The 19910-nt window shown below is 33.8% G+C and overlaps 1 protein-coding gene and 1 pseudogene across 4 annotated transcripts in view; both read right to left on the minus strand.

Moving 5' to 3' along the window:
- Positions 1-19910, minus strand: part of Lrba (LPS responsive beige-like anchor protein) — a 683057-nt gene that overhangs the window by 73587 nt on the left and 589560 nt on the right. For all 4 annotated transcript variants that reach the window (XR_013344428.1, XM_026384651.2, XM_077803581.1 and 1 more), the window contains exon 48: positions 1174-1341. Coding sequence is in view for 3 of the 4 variants with exons in the window: in XM_026384651.2 (XP_026240436.2) it covers positions 1174-1341 (168 nt within the window). In the remaining variant the exon portion in view is untranslated. The remainder of the gene's footprint in view (positions 1-1173; positions 1342-19910) is intronic.
- On the minus strand, positions 12063-12879 carry LOC113179915 (small ribosomal subunit protein eS6 pseudogene; annotated as a pseudogene).

A 19910-nucleotide genomic window follows, 5' to 3' on the forward strand; every position in this document is an offset into this window, starting at 1 on the left:
AGTCCTTCTAATAAAATGTTCTGGAAGGAACAGTTTCAAAAACTCTGAGGCTTTGGAAGTGTCTTCAGGAGTTCATAGGACTTAGTTCTCTGCCTCCACAGTTTTTAAGGTGTAAAAAACAGCAATTCAGGGGCTGGGGTTGTAGCTCAGTGGCTCAGTGGTAGAGTGCTTGCCCAGCCTGTGTGAGGCACTGGGTTCAATTCTCAGTACCACATATAAATAAATGAATAAACTAAAGATCCATCAACAACTAAAAAAATAAAAATAAAAAAACCCCCAGCAATTCAAAACTTGAACAAATCAGGGCAAATGCATATCTGGTACACCATGCTTCTGCTTCTGTACTAATTTCTATCAAGCACATAAGCCAAGTGATAACATGCCAATTTATTTTAAAATGTCCTTATGTATTTTCAACACAGTTACATCATAAGTAGAACTATAAAGGAATATATTATGTCCTGGTGAAAAATAATAAACCTTACATATCACAAATAATGTATCTTTCAAAATATGCAATTTTTCCTATGAATCAAAGCCTCTGGCTCCTTAAATATAGTTTCTCTTCTAAAATTATATATATGTTTGAGATTGTATCTGTTCAATTCTATAATTTTTCATATAAGGTAAGTTGGATGTATAAATAGATTAGAAAAACATGGCCCTCCATAGAACTTTTTATGAATAATGCATTTGCCAAAATTATACTTTAAGTGTTATACCTTAGAAAATAATTCACAAGGATAACACAAATCTCATTAACATCTAACACCAAGTTTAATGACACAGGAGAGTTTTATACTGTGATTCAACTATTGATTTCAATATAATTATATATGTATTTATGTATTGCATATAAATGTTTCATTGCATTTAAATTTATGCTCCCAATATTTCATTAATTAATCACAATTTCCTAGTATTTTAAATCATGTGAGCAGTCTCCAAAGCTACAAAAATGGTAAATAGCTCTGAAAAAGCTCTCATTGCATGTTGAGGCAAACATTTTGTGGAAGGGAAGATCTGAGTTCAAGTCACTACTAAGTCACTAATTGATAGTTTACCCTGCTTAATTCACTTCATCCATCTAGTTTCAGTTTCTCCACTAGTACAACTGAGGGATAGTGAAGGTGATATTTAATACCACCAGTTTGTGTTTTAGTCAGAACTTACCTCTCTCAACACGGGATCAGTGATTGAATTCAGGTTGACAGCTCCCTCATAGGTCAGGTAATAGAACACATTGAGGGCTCGCACAGCTTCTGGTCCTTGCTGCTTATAGCCAAAAATGAGATCAATCCATTGGTGAAGCTGGCAGGAAACAAATTCACTTTCCAGGGCCTGAAAAAAAATGTGTAAATAATATCATCAGGCTGAATTCTATTTTTAAAGCGGATATATATTTAGAACAAATAGAAAAGTTTAACATTAAACTTACTACCAAAAGGGACTTTAAGAGGGCTGGGGATGTAGTTCATTGGCAAAGCACTTGCCCAATACCCCTGAGGCCCTGGGTTTGGCACCCACCCCAAGACAACCAAAATATAAAATAAACAAAACTAATAAAAATCAAATAAAAAAGGAGGGGGACTTTAAGAAAACAAAACTGGTGGTGGGTGTCCATAATCCTAGCTACTTAAAAGGCTGAGGCAGAAGAATTGCCAGTTCAAGGCCAGTCAGAAAACAATCAAAAACAAGCTCACCAAAACAAAATTGGGGATAGATGTTGCTCAGTGGTTAGATTATGTGCTTGTTAGTGTGTGAGGCCCTAGATTCAATTCCTTTGCCTTGAAAAAATAAAATAAAGTTAATTCTGATAGCCTTTTTTCCTAACAGAATCTGTTCTCCTTTGTATATGATGTAAGACTTTCTGGCACTTATCGTTCTGAACTAGAATCACTGCTTATGTTTCAGAATGCTCCTGCAGTACAGTAAGCACTGTGAGGACTGGGCCTCTTCTGGTCACATTTGTAACTCAGGCCTTGCAGATACTCAATTTATGCTTCAAACAATGGAGGTTGTACAGTGTAAAGGTGACTTTGGGAAAGCAAATAGGAAAACATTAAAAATTTACTATCTACTTGAAATATTTATAATATTTCTGGAATTAAAATATTTTGTTGTCTAGTACAACAACTATTAACCCAATTATTTAGTTATTTTTGTTGAGTTTTTTTGCTAACAAACTAAATATTCTGGATACTTATATTAATATTCTAGGTATTAATAGCAAACCAGATCAAATATTTTGTTATTAACATAACTGCCCAATAAATAATGAATGAACATAATCAAGTATTCAGTTGAAATACTGGGCACAAGATCCACTTCCCATTCATCATGACATTCCCACTTACTAGCATTTCGCAAAAATACAATAGGTAACAACACACATTTGCTGAATTTTACAAAGTTATAAATATTAAAGAGCTTAAAAACTGGGAATTAGTTTTTAGGACGGTTTTCATCTTTATACTATATAATGTTCTAAATAATTCCAAAATAGAAGTTTAACATTATGGATTAGTTTACCAATAGATAATTCTTGAACTTAAAATGTTGAAGCTCAATTAAAAAAGTATACCAAGTTATATTTGGTAATGTATCTCATTGAAATGAGCACCATTTTTGGAGTAAAAGTATATGATCATGATGTTCTTTTGTTGTTTTGTAGCATAGATAAGAACTCTGTGGGTTTTAAAATAACCTTTATTTTTTCTCCCTGTGCTGGAGGAATTGAATCCAGGGCCTTGTGCATACTAAGTGCCACCGATCTACATACCCAGTCCCCAAATTTACTAACATCTATAGTAAGCGACCAATGAGATGTAAACTATTACATGACAAAAGATTTTAATTCACAGGGGTATTCTTGTGTAAACAGATGCTGTACTAAATAAGTACATATGAACAAGAAAACAGTTTATGGCTAGATACAAATAATAAATTCCACCTAACTAATAACATTTAACATGGTTTTGCAATACTATATAATACCATAAATAAAAGTATAGGCATAAGGCAATTCTCACTTCCAAAGTGTATCTGAAATACATCAAAGCATACCTAAAAAATATTTAGCTAGTTTCTGTTGTAAAAGTTACTATTTTAGACATCTATTATAAAATTCAGTATATTTGCAAATCTAGTAAAGAGATAAGACAGCACAAACTACTTCATATTCTACTTGAAATAAGAAGAAAAGAGCTTGTAATAATTTGAAGTACATTCCTATTTTAAGTACACACATTTAAAATGCATCTAAAATCTAGGAACTAAAATGCCAGTTGTACACAAAAATGATACGTTTGTTTCATTAACTTAGGCCGGGGTTGGGATGGGAGGGAGTAGGGGCACACGTTTAAAGTGACACATAAAAACAGCAATTGTCTTAATTTGTGTGCAGTGCACTCCACACAAAAGCCCTAAATATGTTCAAATTAGAGCAAGCTGCTTGATTGTCACTGCAGTCTCATGTCACATTAATGCATGACAAACATTAAACCATACACTTAAATGGCAATTTATATCATTTAAATGTTTACTGCCAGACTAGCTCATCACTCATTTAAATGTGACTTTCTGACAGCTAATTTCAGTTAATTTTCTCCAATTCACTTAATTAGAACTTTCAATCAGGGAAGGACTTACACATATCTTTTGAGTTTACATCCTTTTTGGTTGTTGTTCAAAAATATGGGTTAACAAACTGCTAAAAAACTCTACTATAACAGTTTTGCATATAACATCTCTGAATCTACTAAGAAGTGTTACTATATGAAGCAAATTCACAGTATGTATTCTTAGAACCCATACTTATTTATGTAAATAATACTCTCGCCAGTAGTTTAAATAAAAAACGTTTAGTTCTTATACACACACTATTGAAACAATAAAAAAACCTGCATTCAAGCTAATTAAAAATTAATGATTTCAAAATTGTTTAATAAGATAAAACAGTCAGGAGTCTCCTGAGTGTCCATGGTGTTGTGATTTGAGACTATAAAATTCTAGGAGGCTCAGCAAATGACAAAGTACAAATGAATTTTCTCAATATTAAAGCTCTAAAAACTAGGGCAATTTTATTTTATGTGTCATCAAACAAAGAACTGTTTGTTGTGAGTTTTCCTAATGGTTGATTACTTCTTTATGCACATTCAAAATGGTGATGTTGGTTAGATTTAAATGCTTAAAGCTTTGCATATTGACACTTCATCAGAATTTTAAGCAAAATCGCTGAAAGAAACAATACTCTATACTCATATTATTCTGCAAACACACATGCAGAGAAAACCCACAGTGCCATGGTGCAGTCCTACCAGTAGCTGTCATAGATCAACCATTAATTCATGGAATTATTGGCAGAACCTGTTTCAGAGGTTGATAAACACACCACCTTCATGAATAAACTTCAAAAACCTATTTACTTATTTGGTTTGGTTTTGGGCTTGAACCCAGGGGCATTGTCACTTAGCTATATCCCTAGCCCTTTTTATTCTGCAACAGAGCCTTTCTAAATTGCCCAAGTTGGTCTCAAACTTATGATCATCCTGCCTCAGCCTCCCAAGTAATTACAGGCGTGTGCCATGGCACCCAGCTTAACTTCAAATAATTTTTTAAAAACTAACCTAAAAATTTCATTAATTTCAAGCATTTCTTACTACATACCAAAGCTTTAAAAAGGGATATCCAAAGGGCAATCATGACATAGAATTCTAAGAAGTTTTAAAATCATTTTAATACAAAGTCTGCTCAGGACTTTAACATCCTCTTGATATCAGTGAATAACAATTGCCTAACCAAGAGTATATATTAATAAACAAATGCACCTACCAAAGACTTGAAGAAAAAAGGAAGGACAAGCTGGAGGAAATTAAGGAGAAGTAAACACAAACAAAAAAAAAATCAATGAAAATGGAAAACCCTAGGACTACATTTTATAACTTCTGTTTTTGAAAATCTATAACAAAAAACATAAAACCTCTACTAAACTCTTTAAAACATCTTCTTTATAGACTAAAATTTTTAAAAGTATTCATTATATAAAATTCTTATTTAGTCTACATATTTTCTCTCTCTCTCTCTCTCTCTTTCTCTTTCTCTCTCTCTCTCTCTCTCTCACACACACACACACACACACTGCTAGTAGAATGTTATGCATCTGAGTCTTTCAAAGCCTTTAGGACAGACAATCCTCATTAAGACTGGCATTAAATACGGTCTGCAGCCAGGGGATAGTAACATTCTTCCCATGCTCCTCTCGAACCCAACCAATCAATTGTTAGTACTCCCCTAGCAGGGTGCATACATCATTTACATCGGATGTGTGTTCTGAGTAAAATCTGTAAAAAAGAAAATCCACTAAAATGTCCAACACAATACAATAATACCCAACTCATCTGAGTTATTATAAAATAAATCAGTAACTAATGTCCAATTGCTAAGGATCAAATAAGACTATGAAAAGATTATGATATGAAGCCTCACAGAAATTGTCAATCTAATCCAGAGGGACTCATATTAGTCTTGACAAACTATCTTGGGGCTGATATCTGTTTTTTTTAATGAGATCTATTAGGCAGAGACTAAAACACTTGAGATATGCTAAAAGTACAGTATACAGATGTCAAATAAAACACTTATTAGTAATTTTCATTTGTTTTGTCCTCATGCAGATATCAACAAATTAAAGCTTTAATATTATAAAGATAATAGTAAATTATTCATAAATAACTGGCTTGTGTAGCCCTGTGTCAGAAATAATTATAACATATGAATATGTGTCTAACAATAAATCTTTCTGAAAGAATGCAATCTATGTTTTCCTGAAACTAACCCATTAAGGAAATGAATTATTTATATAAATGTTATATAAAATTATTCTTCTATTGTAGAAAGGAGTCAAAATAAGTGATAACATAAAAAGTTCACTTTCTAAGATATTTGAGAATAAAAGTTCGAAAATAAAAGGCATGAATCATGATTTAATTTATGCATAGATACTTTATCAATTTCCCTTAAAAATAAAATTTTCACAAATGTAAAAATTATGTAAAATCAAAGAAAATAGATTTCAATTAACAAAGAAATTATTAGATAACTTTACCAAGACAAACAAGCTATACTTGTATAATATTCATATTTCTCATGCTGTTATTGTCAATTAATGTTAATATTTATTTATCCTGTCACCCACTTAAAATACAAAACCAAACCAAACAAAACAAATAAGGGCTGAGGATGTGGCTTGGTAGTAGAATACCAGCCTAGCATGCATGAGGCCCTGGGTTCAATCCCCAACCATAAAAACAAACAAACAAAAACTAAAAAAATAACTAGTGATATCTATGGGATAAATGATTTTTATAAACAGTCAAATTAAAAGATCAAATATCATTTACATGCTTTTAAGTTCAGAAATAATCACATGACCAGAAGGAAATAGAACTACAGTCCAGATTCAAAGTTCTTCATACTTATGCCACTACTACTCCTCCAGGCTTCTAGAAGGCCTGATTCAGTTCTAAGATACAAAATGCCATGCATATACATTTCAAATACAAATGTGAAAATCACTGATTAACTCTCCTGATGAATCATACTTTTAATGAGAGAAAGAATGAAAAATTTATTTGGTAAATATTTAATTGTACTTATAATTAATTAAGAATCTTAATTTGAATAAATTTGGATAATCAAAAAGGCAATACAAAATTATAAACTTGGAATTTTAAGTGTTTTCCACTTGAAATAAAATCAATACAGTCTTCTTCCTGCGCTCGCTCTCTCTCTCTCTCTCTCTCTCTCACACACACACACACACACACACACACGCACACACACACACACAGATTTAAAATGAACTGGCCTGTTATGTTTGCATGTGCTGGATTTCAAACACTAGTGGTAATGTTTCCTTAACATTGATATATGACCTTTGTAATTTACATTGAAGAAAGCTGTTTTTTTCAGCCTAATTAGAACTGTTTCAAATTTTCCTGTTAAATATATGATATAAAGTCCTTTCAACTTTTTTATTCTAAAGTTTCTTTCCATGTCAACTTTGTTCCAATCAAAATATGCTTTGAATTAAATGATTTTGATTGAATATGTGGATCGCATTTCACTTCTAAGATTTAAAGTCCAAAAAGGAAAAGTTTAGCCTGTTCAAACAAAGCAAGAGCAGCCACTTTGCGGAAAGCTATTCACATTTAAGAAGACTGACAAATTGTTTGTGTGCACCATTAGGTCTAGTTTCTGCAATAGTTGCCAGATTTCCTGTCCCTCTAATAAGATACATTAACTCCTAAAGTGCTGGTTCTGAATTTGTGGTGAATATGAGTAACTTTAGGAAATTTTAAATCTACAATTTAAAATTGTACATTTAAATTCACAGTTTCCTGCCTGGAAATAAACTAAGGCAAAAAGAAAATCAGCTATTAACTAAGGTGCATCAAAATTCTCAAACCAAAAAGGTCACAGAAAAATCAACATATTTTCATATTTGGCAGATACACATTCAGAATACAAATTTCTTTCCAAATGGAATTTGATGGAAGTGATAAATCCATATCAATCCTTATTTTTTTCTGAAAATGCATTCATTTAACCTGTTTAAGAATTACTTTTATGGATGAAATACAATAGTGGAAATAGTGAAATATTTAATGAACTTTAATCTACTAACATGAGCTTAACTTACACCGATAGTGATTACAAATATATCACTGTTTCAGAGTTCACATAATACAAATTTATAACAAAAACCATAAACAAATTTTACATAATTTACCTAGAAAAATTCAACATTAGGTACTTGAAAATATATGTGAAGCAATGACATTTAAGACCAGTAAGTCACGAAGAAAGGCCAAAAAGGAGAAAAAAGGGATCAAAGATTTAGAGAAAAAAATTGTGGGATGCTAACAATAAAAATAATATATCTGTGACAGTTTTAAAAAATGAAATTTAGTCAATAACACACTGAAGTTCAGCCCGAGAAGCAGATAGAGAAATCACTAAAAGGAGTTCTCTCCTTCTAAACTGCCCTTGAACTGTTGGGCAGATGAGAGATTTTTGGAGCAGGCAGTATACAGTTCATTTCTACATTTATATCATTACTAGAGAAAAGTGTGTGTTAGTATCACATCTTGATATACCCATCAAGCACTCGTGCATCTTTTGGCAGGGAATCACTCTGTCTACGGTTGTTATTGTGTAGTTTTAAATGGACTAGTCAACCAGCTGTTATATATTTTACACACTGAAGGCCATGTTTCCTTTGAAATTCATAGTTTTAATCTCAACTGAAGTCTGTATTGCTGTGTGCCAAGATCAAAAGGATTAGGCAAACTTGTACAATTACCCTCCTTTTCAGAGAGATGATTTTTTTTAATGTTTAAAATACTCCTGTATGCTGACATTTTATCCCACTATTTTCTTTAGAACTATAGAACATTAAAACATTTAATTAACATTTCAACCTTAGGTCATTCTTAATCTAAAATTTAGGAATTCATAACATACAGATATGTTAAACTAGTTGTAGTACAACACACACAGGAATAGAGAGGTATATTAAATTCTAGTATGTTAAGAATGAATGGGAACAACCATACCAGTCTTTTATTTATTGTCTGCATTTTATGAGTCTTTGTTCAGAAAATAATTTGTAAAACTTGCAATAATGTATATATTTGGTAAGTGACATTTAACAAAAATGAAGCTAGGTAAGCAAAAATAAGGATAAGAAGAAGGTGTTGCACAGGGAAATTCTATAGACTGTTAGAGGTGAGCCATGTATTTGGTGCTAAGCTTTCTAGCAGGCAACATAAAGAAAGAAACACAAACAATTATAAGTCAGAAATGACCATAATGTAAAAACAAACCAGATGGCCTGGAAAACACATTATTTCTTTTCCTGAGATAAGAAATTCCTCCCTCGGCAATATGATGGAATCCAGGTATGTGACTAGCAGAGGGACTTACTTAATCCTGGGACAGATTTAAGGTATAGACAAATGAAGAGACTAGAGACTCTTCAGGCAATCCTGAATAAACATTATTCCTCTTGGGGAGGCTTTGAATGGTAGGTTCTAGATTATACTTCATGACAAGTGCCTGGAATGCAGCCATTTTATTTTGTCAGCTAAATGAAGCGCCACGTGTTTCAGCAAGAGGTAAACCAAGCCACAAGACTAATAACCTTTTAAAAATGTGAGGAGCATCAAATGAAAGAAAAGGTAGTGGCCCATGTCAATACAGGTCCAAGATTCTCCTCAGAAAGAAATTTTGGGTAAGTTTCCCACACAGATAAATAAAGTTTGCAAATGCCAAACACAATGTCCTAGTACCTACAGACATAAGATGTTTAAAACAGATAAACATGAATGCTCAAATCCAAAAAAATTAATAAAGTATCCCTAGGAAATTAATTTTGAAGATTGTACATAGCTATTATACAAAGATAAACTGATTACAAAAATATATTTAATCTAAAATTTTCAATTATCCACTTACATTTACAAAAATAAATAGGTTTCCTTTTTAACAACCATCAAAAATGTATTAATTTGGTACATAAACTCCTGGAGGTTTATTTTAGAGTAAGTTACAAAAGGAAGGAAAACAAAATAAAAAAATTTAATCTTTCCCCATTGGCTTATCCACATAGATCTGATAAATACTAGCAGCCTCCTGCCTTTGAAGATGGCCAGACCAGAGTCCCTACTTATTGCCAGATGTAGTTTAATCCCATGGGGACTCCAGACAAAAACAAGGAGCTGTCTGCATGGCACCAATGATTCCCTGGACTGACCGCCATAAACCTATGCTGGCAAATCAAATTCCATGGAAATACAGAACATTTATTATATCATCATTTCCAAGAAGATCCAATAAAGAAAAACCTGAGTTAAAGACAATAAATGCAAAAGTTGTAGAATATTTTTAAAGTATTGGTAAGTTTAGTCAGAGGTTCAAATTATATCTGTGTTTCCTTTGTGTATGCAGTTATATAATGTACATAATGTAAAACTAAGGATCTTTTTCACTTTGCAACTACTGATTAACATTAACAGTTCTCTCGGCCATTCATTCAACAGACACTGACTGATGACGACTATGTGTCCTGTGTGGGGCTTGATTCTGAGATGAAAAGTACCTTTGTAGGGGATAAAGAAGGCAAGGTTAGCTCTAAGATGACTACAATAGTCTAGGGGAGAGGAACTGAAAGCCTTAAGAAAAAGGCAGTGGTAAAGGAGAAGAAAGGAGAGTTTCAGAAAGGTTTAAGATATTATTACCGATATCTCAGTACTGTTGTGAGGGGTGAAGGAAGGGGAATCTGAGATGACAGCCTGGTTTCAACTTTAGGCTTTAGCACACTGGAGTAGAAACAGTTCAGATGGTAGAAGATGGGTTGAGTTTGGAATTTAGTGTTCATGTTGTGAACTTTTAAAAATAGACTTGAAATCAATCCTAAGCCTTTGTTTAGGATCTAAGGCTAAAAACTGTAACAGAAGTTTGTATACTATTTCAATATTAAAATACAACTAAAGTGTGTTAGTGTGTTCATGCTCAGTAATAGCATGCCTTATCCCCACCCCTCCATTTTTAGTTAACAAAAGACCACCAAGACTTCATCCCAGTGCTGTCCAGTAGGAATATATGTAAGCCACATATATTATATAAAATTTTCTGTTAGGTACATTTTAAAAAGAATCAGGCAAATCAATTTGAGCAACAAACTTAATCGAGAATATAAAAATATCACTTTAACATGCAATTAACATAAAATTATTATTTTATATTAAATATTAACTATCTGGTATTCATTTTATTATTTTTTATTATCATTTTACTATTTTATAGTGGTATACAGTATAACTTAGACTAGCCACATTTCAAGTGATCAACAGCCACATGTAACTATCAGTTATAAATTAAACAGTGAGGCTTTATTCAGTTTTGAACACTAAATCTGTACCAGATTTTGATACAAAATAGAACATAGTAGTTAATATTTCTTACTTTCAAAATACATCTTCTACTAAAAACAACAACAACAAAAAACCTTACAAAGCACAAAGTACCTGCTAGACTAAAATGATCCTCAATATAGTTTTTTAAAAAAATTTTGTAGTTGCAGATGGACAGAATGCCTTTATTTTATTTTGTTTATTTTTATGTGGTACTGAGGATCGAACCCAGTGCCTCACACATGCTAGGCAAGCGCTCTCGCCTTTGAGTTCCAGCCCTAGACCTCAATATAGTTTCGAAGATGTCATTACAATTCTCAGTACCATGAAGAATAGCTAGACCTTGAGACAACACAACAGAAATCTAGTGTCTTCAAGACTGAAGCAGATATAATATTTTACAATATATGTTCTTTAGCTACTTACAGATCTCAGAAGAAATGTGTCAGCATTTGAAAGATGGCACTATGATCACCCTCTTTTAACAATAAAGTTAAAAGGGCTAAAACTACCAACTTTGAGGTTTTTCTTCTGCAAATCTGCTATTGTTAAAGAGTCCTGGGTTAGAATTCTTACATATTGGCCACTGAGCTCCATCAGCTATTCACACTGAGAACTACTGCAGGGCTGGGGTTGTAGCTCAGTGTAGAGCACTTGCTAGTATGTGTGAGGCACTGGGTTTGATCCTCAGCACCACATAAAACAAACAAATAAATAGTATCACATCCATCTACAACTAAAAAAGAGAACTACTGATAACCACAGACTATAACTGGGCATAATCTTTTCTGAAAGTCAGATATACGAAATCTGTAGACGCTGTGGACACTGTTCATAATCCTCATAAAATGCATCTCGTTTTAGTAGCAGATGAACTAGTCTCTTTGTCCATTTGAAGAGATTTTTTAATATTTGTAATAATACTCTTAAGATTCTCTAAATCACAGCAAATTATGGATCTGGTTCTTTCTGCATTATCAATAGAATAATGGCTAGTTTATAGGATCAATCTTATTTATTTTTACACAGTCATGAATATATAGGCAATATAAGATCAATAATATAAATTTCTTAAAAGAAGTGGAATTAAGTAAACCATCTTTCTTGACCTCTTTTTTGTTTTGTTTTTGAAGGTCTGATCTTATTTGTTACTCTTGAAAATTCTTCATTTTGACTGGACTCAGAAGTAGAAGCTCTCAGAGAAGAAAGCCTGTGTCTCTTAGTGATCTCTTCCTGGCATCTTTGCTTTGGCTTTTTTCATTTTCTTGGCCCAAAGTTTGGCGATACTCTGCAGCCTTCCTTATTCTGCTTAGTACGCTGTTTCTTCAGAGCAGTAATCTGGTGCTTGTGTTGCAGGACTCTTGGAATAACGAGAAGCTGAATCTTTGGGGCTTTGGTGGTCCTGGGTTTTTTGCCTTCCTTGTTGAAGGGTTTTCTGACAACGAATTGATGGACATCATCTTCCTTAGACTGAAAAGTTTGCAGATTACTACTAACTCTTTGGGGTCCAGTAGATGACAGTAGTACCCGTGAGTCCAGGAATATTCTTCTATTTATTTATTTATTTTTTTATAATAACCAAGTTAAGAACGCTCAGATTGGAATCCACAATGCAACCTTATTTGCGCTTTCTCTCTCCAGTTGGCCTTGGCTCATAACAGAAATGCCCCTTGCTCAGTAGCAGGTGAACCGCGCCATGGGTCAAGACACCCTGCTCCATGGGGAAACCTTGTTTGTCGTTCCCACCACTAACTCGACCACATAACCCTTTCATTACACCCAGAGTGTCAGCAGAAACTTCTGTGGCTACACGCTTCTCATTAAAAGTACCAAGTTTGCATTCATTGTCCACTTCAATGAGTTTCTGGCAGCCAGTGGCTGGGAAGGAGATGTTCCGCTTCATCTTGGTACAGCTGATGGTCCACAAGATGCCATGAAAAAAGAGCAGTTTCGTTTACCTCTTAACTGAATTCTCATTTTCTGTTCTAGGCACACCACTGAAAATGTTTTGCTAAGGTATAAGTCCAGCAGATGCTCATCTTTCCTCCCTTCGCTCCAGGCACCATGGTATCCAAAATGTCAACTGTCTAGTAGACGACTTTTGGTGTGCTTCAGGTAGCTCAAACTTAATATAACAACAACAACAAAAAAAAAAAATTAGATGGATAATTTCCCCTACTTTTTTGGTCCTGAATTCATTCTTTCATCCAGAAAAACAAGTAAGAAATGTATTGGTCCTCTTCATTTCTTTTTCTTCTCATACACCAAAATGTTACCCAATCAGACAATAAGCTTGCTAACTATCTTACAAATTCTTTCCTTCTTTTTGTTTCATACTTCATTATTTCTTGGCCCAATGATTCAAACAGTATCCATACTGTTCCCTTTCTTTAAAATTTCCCCTTTGATCCCTCCTCCCATTGGTCCCACTAATCGCCATTGAATTTGAAGTCACTGCTCTTCTTAAAACTTCAATGGATCGGGGAAAGGTGGTGCATGCCTATAATCTCAGTAACTATGGAGGCTGAGGCAGGAGGATCTCAAGTTCAAGGTCAGTGTCAGTTACTTAGCAAGACCCAAAGCAATTTAGCAAGACCCTGTCTCAAGATTAAAAAAGTTAAGGACTAGGGATGTGGCTCAGTGGTTAAGTGCTCCTAGGTCCAATCCCTGGTATCAAAAAAAAAAAAAAAAAAAAATTACAAGAACAACAAAAACCTTTTCCATGGTTTCCTTCCCAGCAGTGAATCTCCAACTTTAACATGCACGAAAGTCACCTGGATTCATTGGCTCCCATTCGTAGACTTTCATTAGATTAGGATCCCAAGAATTTGCCTTTATGATAAAATCTTAGGTGATATGATGCCACTGGTCCAGAAATCACTTTTTGGGAACCACTTCTGCAAAGTAGCCCTGCTTCTCTTTCATGGTAAATAACACAAGTATTATTTTATTATTTGTTACATTACATGTTATCACAAGCTGTGCACTTATCTGTTGTTAATCTCCCTTACTAAACAATAAATTCCAAACTTCAGGCACTATATACTGTCTCTACTATATGACGTGTATATAGTAGGCATCTACAAAGCATTTATTGAACGAATAAATGAATATATCACTTAATCTATTTCTCTAATTAGTTACTATCTGGTCGGGTCTGCTCCTCATAATGACAGTCCCAAAGGGCAGGTTTCATATTCTTCCAATTCTGTGATCACACATCTAATTATCCAGTAAGGCCTTAATAAATGTCTATCAAATGAATGACATTTAAGAAATTCTTCTGATTTAACACAATTCAAGGTCTATGTTTAAGCACTTGTACTTTCAACATTGTATAAGAAGCATGAACTTGACCATAGAAACTTTATCCAGTTGATACAGTGCAAGAAAAACGTGAAGAATTTCTGTGATTTCCAGCCACTGCAAATGAGAGACCTACAATTTGTTAACCATATAATCAAATTTGAGGTAGGATGATTGCATGGGAAAAAAAGTAAAGTGGATATTAAAGTATCATATTTCAAGCTTTTATTTTCTCTTCAACAATGTCCACAAGATGGATCCAAATAACATCAATAATACACTCAACAAAGTACAAAGACAGACGTGCATTATGCAAGAAAAATGCATGTGGAGATCAGCCTGGGGAAATGTACTGACCAACTAAACAAGAACAGCAACACGATAACAGTGAAACTAACATTTGGTGAATGCTTATGATGTGCCCAGTTCTGTGCTAAATGTTTTACAAGGATTGTTTTATTTGATCATCACAATAATCCTAGGAGATAAGCACTACACTTTAAAAAGCTGTTTTACAAATGAAGCTTAGAATGCTTAAGTAAATTGCCTGATGTCACACAGCTAGTAAATGTCACAGTTACAACCCGAGCCCAGAGCAGTCTGACTCTTAGAGCTATGCTATTAACCACTACACATTCTTTTGAATAATTCGGATACAGAATGGTATATGACCGCCCTCACCAAATGTAGTATTCATGAAAGTTCTAAAAATATGAAACCATTTCATACAAGAATTATTCACAATTGGTTTATATACATAACTTAGAAACACTAGTAATAAGCATTACAGAGTGGAACCAAATCAATGCGCCATGTCAATTGAGAGGCATTATTTACAGGTTTGACTGCTCTTTCACTGTTTTTTTGCACTGACAGGTTATCTTTTTAAAACTAATATTTTCACCTTGTGTTACAGTTTACTTTTCTGTCTTCTTTCCTAGGATATGAATTTATAGAAGGCATTGGTTATACCTGTATCTTTGGAATGGAACACATAGTATACATGTAATAAAATACTTATTCAATTGAATAAGAAATATATATCATTTTTCATTAAATTATATTCACTTACATTAATGGATATTCATATATTAATGTATACACTGTAATAATTTATATTAATGCATGTTAACTGGGAAAATCTAAATTTTTTAAATTAGCCTTCAGATCACGATAGAGAATGGCAATGTTTTTGTTGGTTACTAGATTCAAAGACTTTTGATACAGAAGACTGTAATCCATTAAGCAAAAAACTACTTTGAAAAGAAAATTTTTTAAAAAGTTCATTCTTCTAATTTCTAAATATCAATGAACATCAGCAACTTATATAAGATTTTATGTATTTTAATTTCTATATTCTGTTTTGACACATGAACTATTTGTTCATAAATAAAGTTGTTCATAGGTTCTAAATGAAACTGCTGTGTACAAAGAACAGAGAAAATGTCCCTTATTTTCTACTTCAATAAACATTTTCATTTAATCTACTGGTTACATGCTTTTTATTAATCTGGTGGGGGGCATGAGGGATTGAACCTAAGAATACTTTGCCACTGAGCTACATTCCCAGTCCTTTTTATTTTGAGACAGGGTCTTGCTAAATTGATGAGGCTGGCCTCGAACTTGCAATCCTCTTGCCTCAGCCTCCCAAGTAGCTGGGGTTTCGATTACAGGCATGTGCCATTGTGCCCAGCATCTTTGTTAATCTTTGGAAAATGTTTTAAATACTTGCATGTAACAACAATGCACAAACTATCTACTCAGGACACTGACTACATGTTTTTCTTTTAGTTTTAAAATGATATAACAAACATTATTTGCTTTTGTGATTCTAATATTTTAAAATGCACCTTTTGACAAATGCTTTTTTTTTTTTTTTAGTTGTAGATGGAGACAGTACCTTTATTTTATTTATCTGTCTTTTTATGTGGTGCTGAGAATTGAACCCAGTGCCTCACACATGCCAGGCAAGCACTCCACCACTGAGCCACAATTCCAGCCGTGACAAATGCTTTTTTATTAAAATACTATAACTGATGAGAAACAAGGATGCCAAAGGAATAAATCTCTTGAGATTTTCTTTAAAGCTTTTCAGACAACCCTGGTAAAACACACTGAAATACTATAAAATCAGAGTTGGAATCGTTATCCTTGTTAGGTTTGGAGAACTGGATCAAGGACATGAATGTATTCATTCGGCGGAGACCACCATTTTCCTTCTTTGTTGTTCAAAAACACAACTTCTCTGCGTACCAAGGCAGTTAAAACCAACTCAGGATATAGTTAAAAGGTCAGAATCAAATATATTGGTAGCAACTTAGGCTCTTAAATTTATCTTAAATATGTAGGTGAAAAGACAAGCAGCATGGCAAGAGTTAATTGAAACATTCCTGTTTTGGAAGGACTGCACTGAGGAGTGGGGGCTGGGAGAGGGCTGGGGGTGGTGAGGCAGGGAGATGCAGAGTTAATCAGGGAGCAAATCCAAAGCCAGGCATGGATAGGCCTCACTAATGAGCCTCAAGTACCCTGCAGTGGTTTTCAAACTTAACTGGCTTCAAACGATGCCACCCCATGACAGAATGCAGCTAGCCATAAGAGGAGGGTGATTAGAATAAATGACTGGAGTAATTAACTCTGATGTGAAACCACCTGATTGGAAAAGAGAAGCCAAGAGCTATTTAGCTGATGGTCCTCCAGTAGAAAAGGAAGCTTTCCCTTTCTCTTGTGTGGGTGTTCAGTCAGAGCTCCACTCTTTCAAGTAGGTATTTGGTAGCACTAATGAAAAGCAGCTTTCATTCAAGGGCCTCTCAAGGGCCTTCCCATTCATTTTGAAAGGGGAAGAAAATAAAAGCTTCAAAGTAGAACTAATTTACTTTACTCCCCTACCTCTTAGTGAATTTTGCATTAGTGAAGTCTGCATCAGTATTTTCGCTAACAATCTACCTCCAAATAATGTCATCAAATACTAAAAATTTTTATGTACGGAATAACCAGTACTGATGAAAATTAACATTTAAAAAGTTTATCTTTCTTTAAAAGATGTTTTACATGGAAAACTTGAAACCTAAAGCAACTAATTGTTGATCAGTTTACAAGGCTTCCTTTATAAGTGCTCCTGGAATCATTTTTCCTAGAGCAAAGACTTTGGATTAAGAGAGAAGGGTATAACATATGAATGAGGTACATTTGTTGTTAACGAGAAAACAAAGAATAAGGTTAAAGTAAGGGAAGAAAAAATACTTTTTTTTTTTTTTTTTCAAAAAGACAGCTTTCATAGGATGCAAACTGAGCCAAAGAATCCACACACTCTCTTGCCTGCTTTATTTTATGAAGAGAGGAATTACAAAGACTTGGGGGCATTACTACCTGCTGTTTTACAAGTAATCATCAATTCATTGGGCCAATGTTGTTCTGTACCTGCTGAGTTAATGTTCCTCGGCACACCCCTCCCCCAAAACAGGTTCAGAAGCTGCCCAGTGACTACTAGGGTGCAGTAGCACATGTAACTTAGCACATGTTTATGCCTAAACTTGGATTTATTTGACAGCTTTACACCTTTGGGCATGATATAATTAAATGTTTTGACAGCTAAACAAAAACTGTATAAATTTAAAAGCTATTAGGAGCTCAGCATCTAGAATCAAAATGAAGTAATTTGCTTATACCCTAAGCCACTTTTAGCAATGCATTCCAATAAAATGCACAGAGATATTTGTTTGTCCCAATGGCATAGCTAATTCTATCATGTTCTTCTATGAAGAATATTCTTATGAATGTTGATAACAAATTGAATATCAACACAGACAAATAAACATATTTAAGATGGTCACTATAACCCTTAGATAACTTTAGAAGCAGCAATATTGAGAAGGCTTAGACTGAGAGACTATTTCATTTTGAAAGGCCATGGTGTGCTATTTAAGAGCTTAAGACAGCACAAGAAGAGTGAGTGTTCCCTCAACCTCAGACATGAAAGTCAGTCCTCATTCTCCCCCAGTCCCACCTTCAGATTTTCATAGTACTCTGTGCTGCTGTTTCCTCTGAGATTCCAATTCCTACATCTTGTGAAAAGAAAGGTCATAATTCCCCTAAATTCACAGCCTGCCATCAGAGAAACCCACTGTTTAAAATCTGAGCTCCACAGAGTGTTCCATCTGCAGTACTATTAAACCCAAATTTAAAAACTTGAATCTCTCTCTAAAAATGAATAAAAAAAATTCACACTGTAAAAAAAATTGACCATTAAACTATCATACTTTAAAATCAAAGTATGAGTTTTATCTACAGTATGGCATCATATCACTCTGGACAGTGGGTACAGAGTGCTGGTTAAGGACTAGCAAAAAAGTTACATGTGCTCAGTACCTAAGTCAGAACCATTGCTGAAGCATTTGAACTACCAATGTACAAAATCATTTAAAACTCACTTTCCATTATATAGCAATCAGGAGAGACACTTTTCACTAAAGGTAACAATGATAGGTTGTTTATTTAAAAAAACAAATCACTAAAATGTTTGAAAACCAGTCCACTTTTCATGTGGTGTTTATATTTCACTTAATCATCCTTCCAGGAAAGACATCTCTAGAGGAAGAAAACACTGAGAACTAAATCCTGTTTAACTTACACATGCTCATGTCAAGTAATTTAGAAAAATATATTCTAAAAGAGCTTTTTATGTACACATCTAAAAACATTACTGTGTTATCTAATTGTTCCCTTCCTCTCACTCAGGCTAACAGGAGGATGTCTTTTTGTGTACCACATTTGGTATCCCTGGCACACAGCCTGAAACAGATTAAACTTTATCCAATGTTCAAATATCTGATGGCGTATGGGCGGTGGAAAGGAGGGCCTGGGGACTCAAAAGATGATGGCAGAAACTATATTTTTTTAAACATAAATGAATCTTCTTAAACACTAGGTTTGACAGTCAATATTCCTAATAGAGGGGTAGATGTTTGAAAATTTAGTGAATTTCAGATCCAAAAATAGCTATTAATAAGTGAATAATGCTACATATACTAAAGTAGCCATCTTAAGACATGTTATCTCAATGTCCTTTTATTATTTCATTATTTCTCTTCTCCATGGACAGCATGTTTTGAAAAATGTTATCAAATACACCCAACAAAAATGTATAACTGGCTACAAAGACCTTGTGATGATAAAGATAACCAATGGTGCAGACCTGGTATGATTTAGCTGAAGGCACGGGGAGGAGAGCTGGCTCGTATTGCCTTTCACAGGTAAAGGTACTATGTTCAAAATGTTTAGAAACTGCTGTGGCAGCTACAGGGGTTCAATGACCTTTGGCTAAGATCCACAGAACACATATAAACACACCATGTGTAGTAAAATATACTAATTTTGTAGACCTAAGACTTTTATTTTATGTACTGCTAAGAAACAAAAAGAGCTGCAAAATAATTATATAAAAGCTTTCTTAGGCAGAATTTGAATTTTTTGATGATTAAAAGAGCTTGCAAGGCTTTTTAGACATAGATTTTAAGTATCACACATATGTAAAAATAAAAATATAAATGATATAAATTGGTTATTCGAAAAACATTTCAGAGTCCAACTCTTCTGAATTGCTACCCCACTTGAAGGTGTTGATGACTATAT

Source organism: Urocitellus parryii, chromosome 10, assembly GCF_045843805.1.
Source record: "Urocitellus parryii isolate mUroPar1 chromosome 10, mUroPar1.hap1, whole genome shotgun sequence".
Taxonomy (NCBI): Eukaryota; Metazoa; Chordata; class Mammalia; order Rodentia; family Sciuridae; genus Urocitellus; species Urocitellus parryii.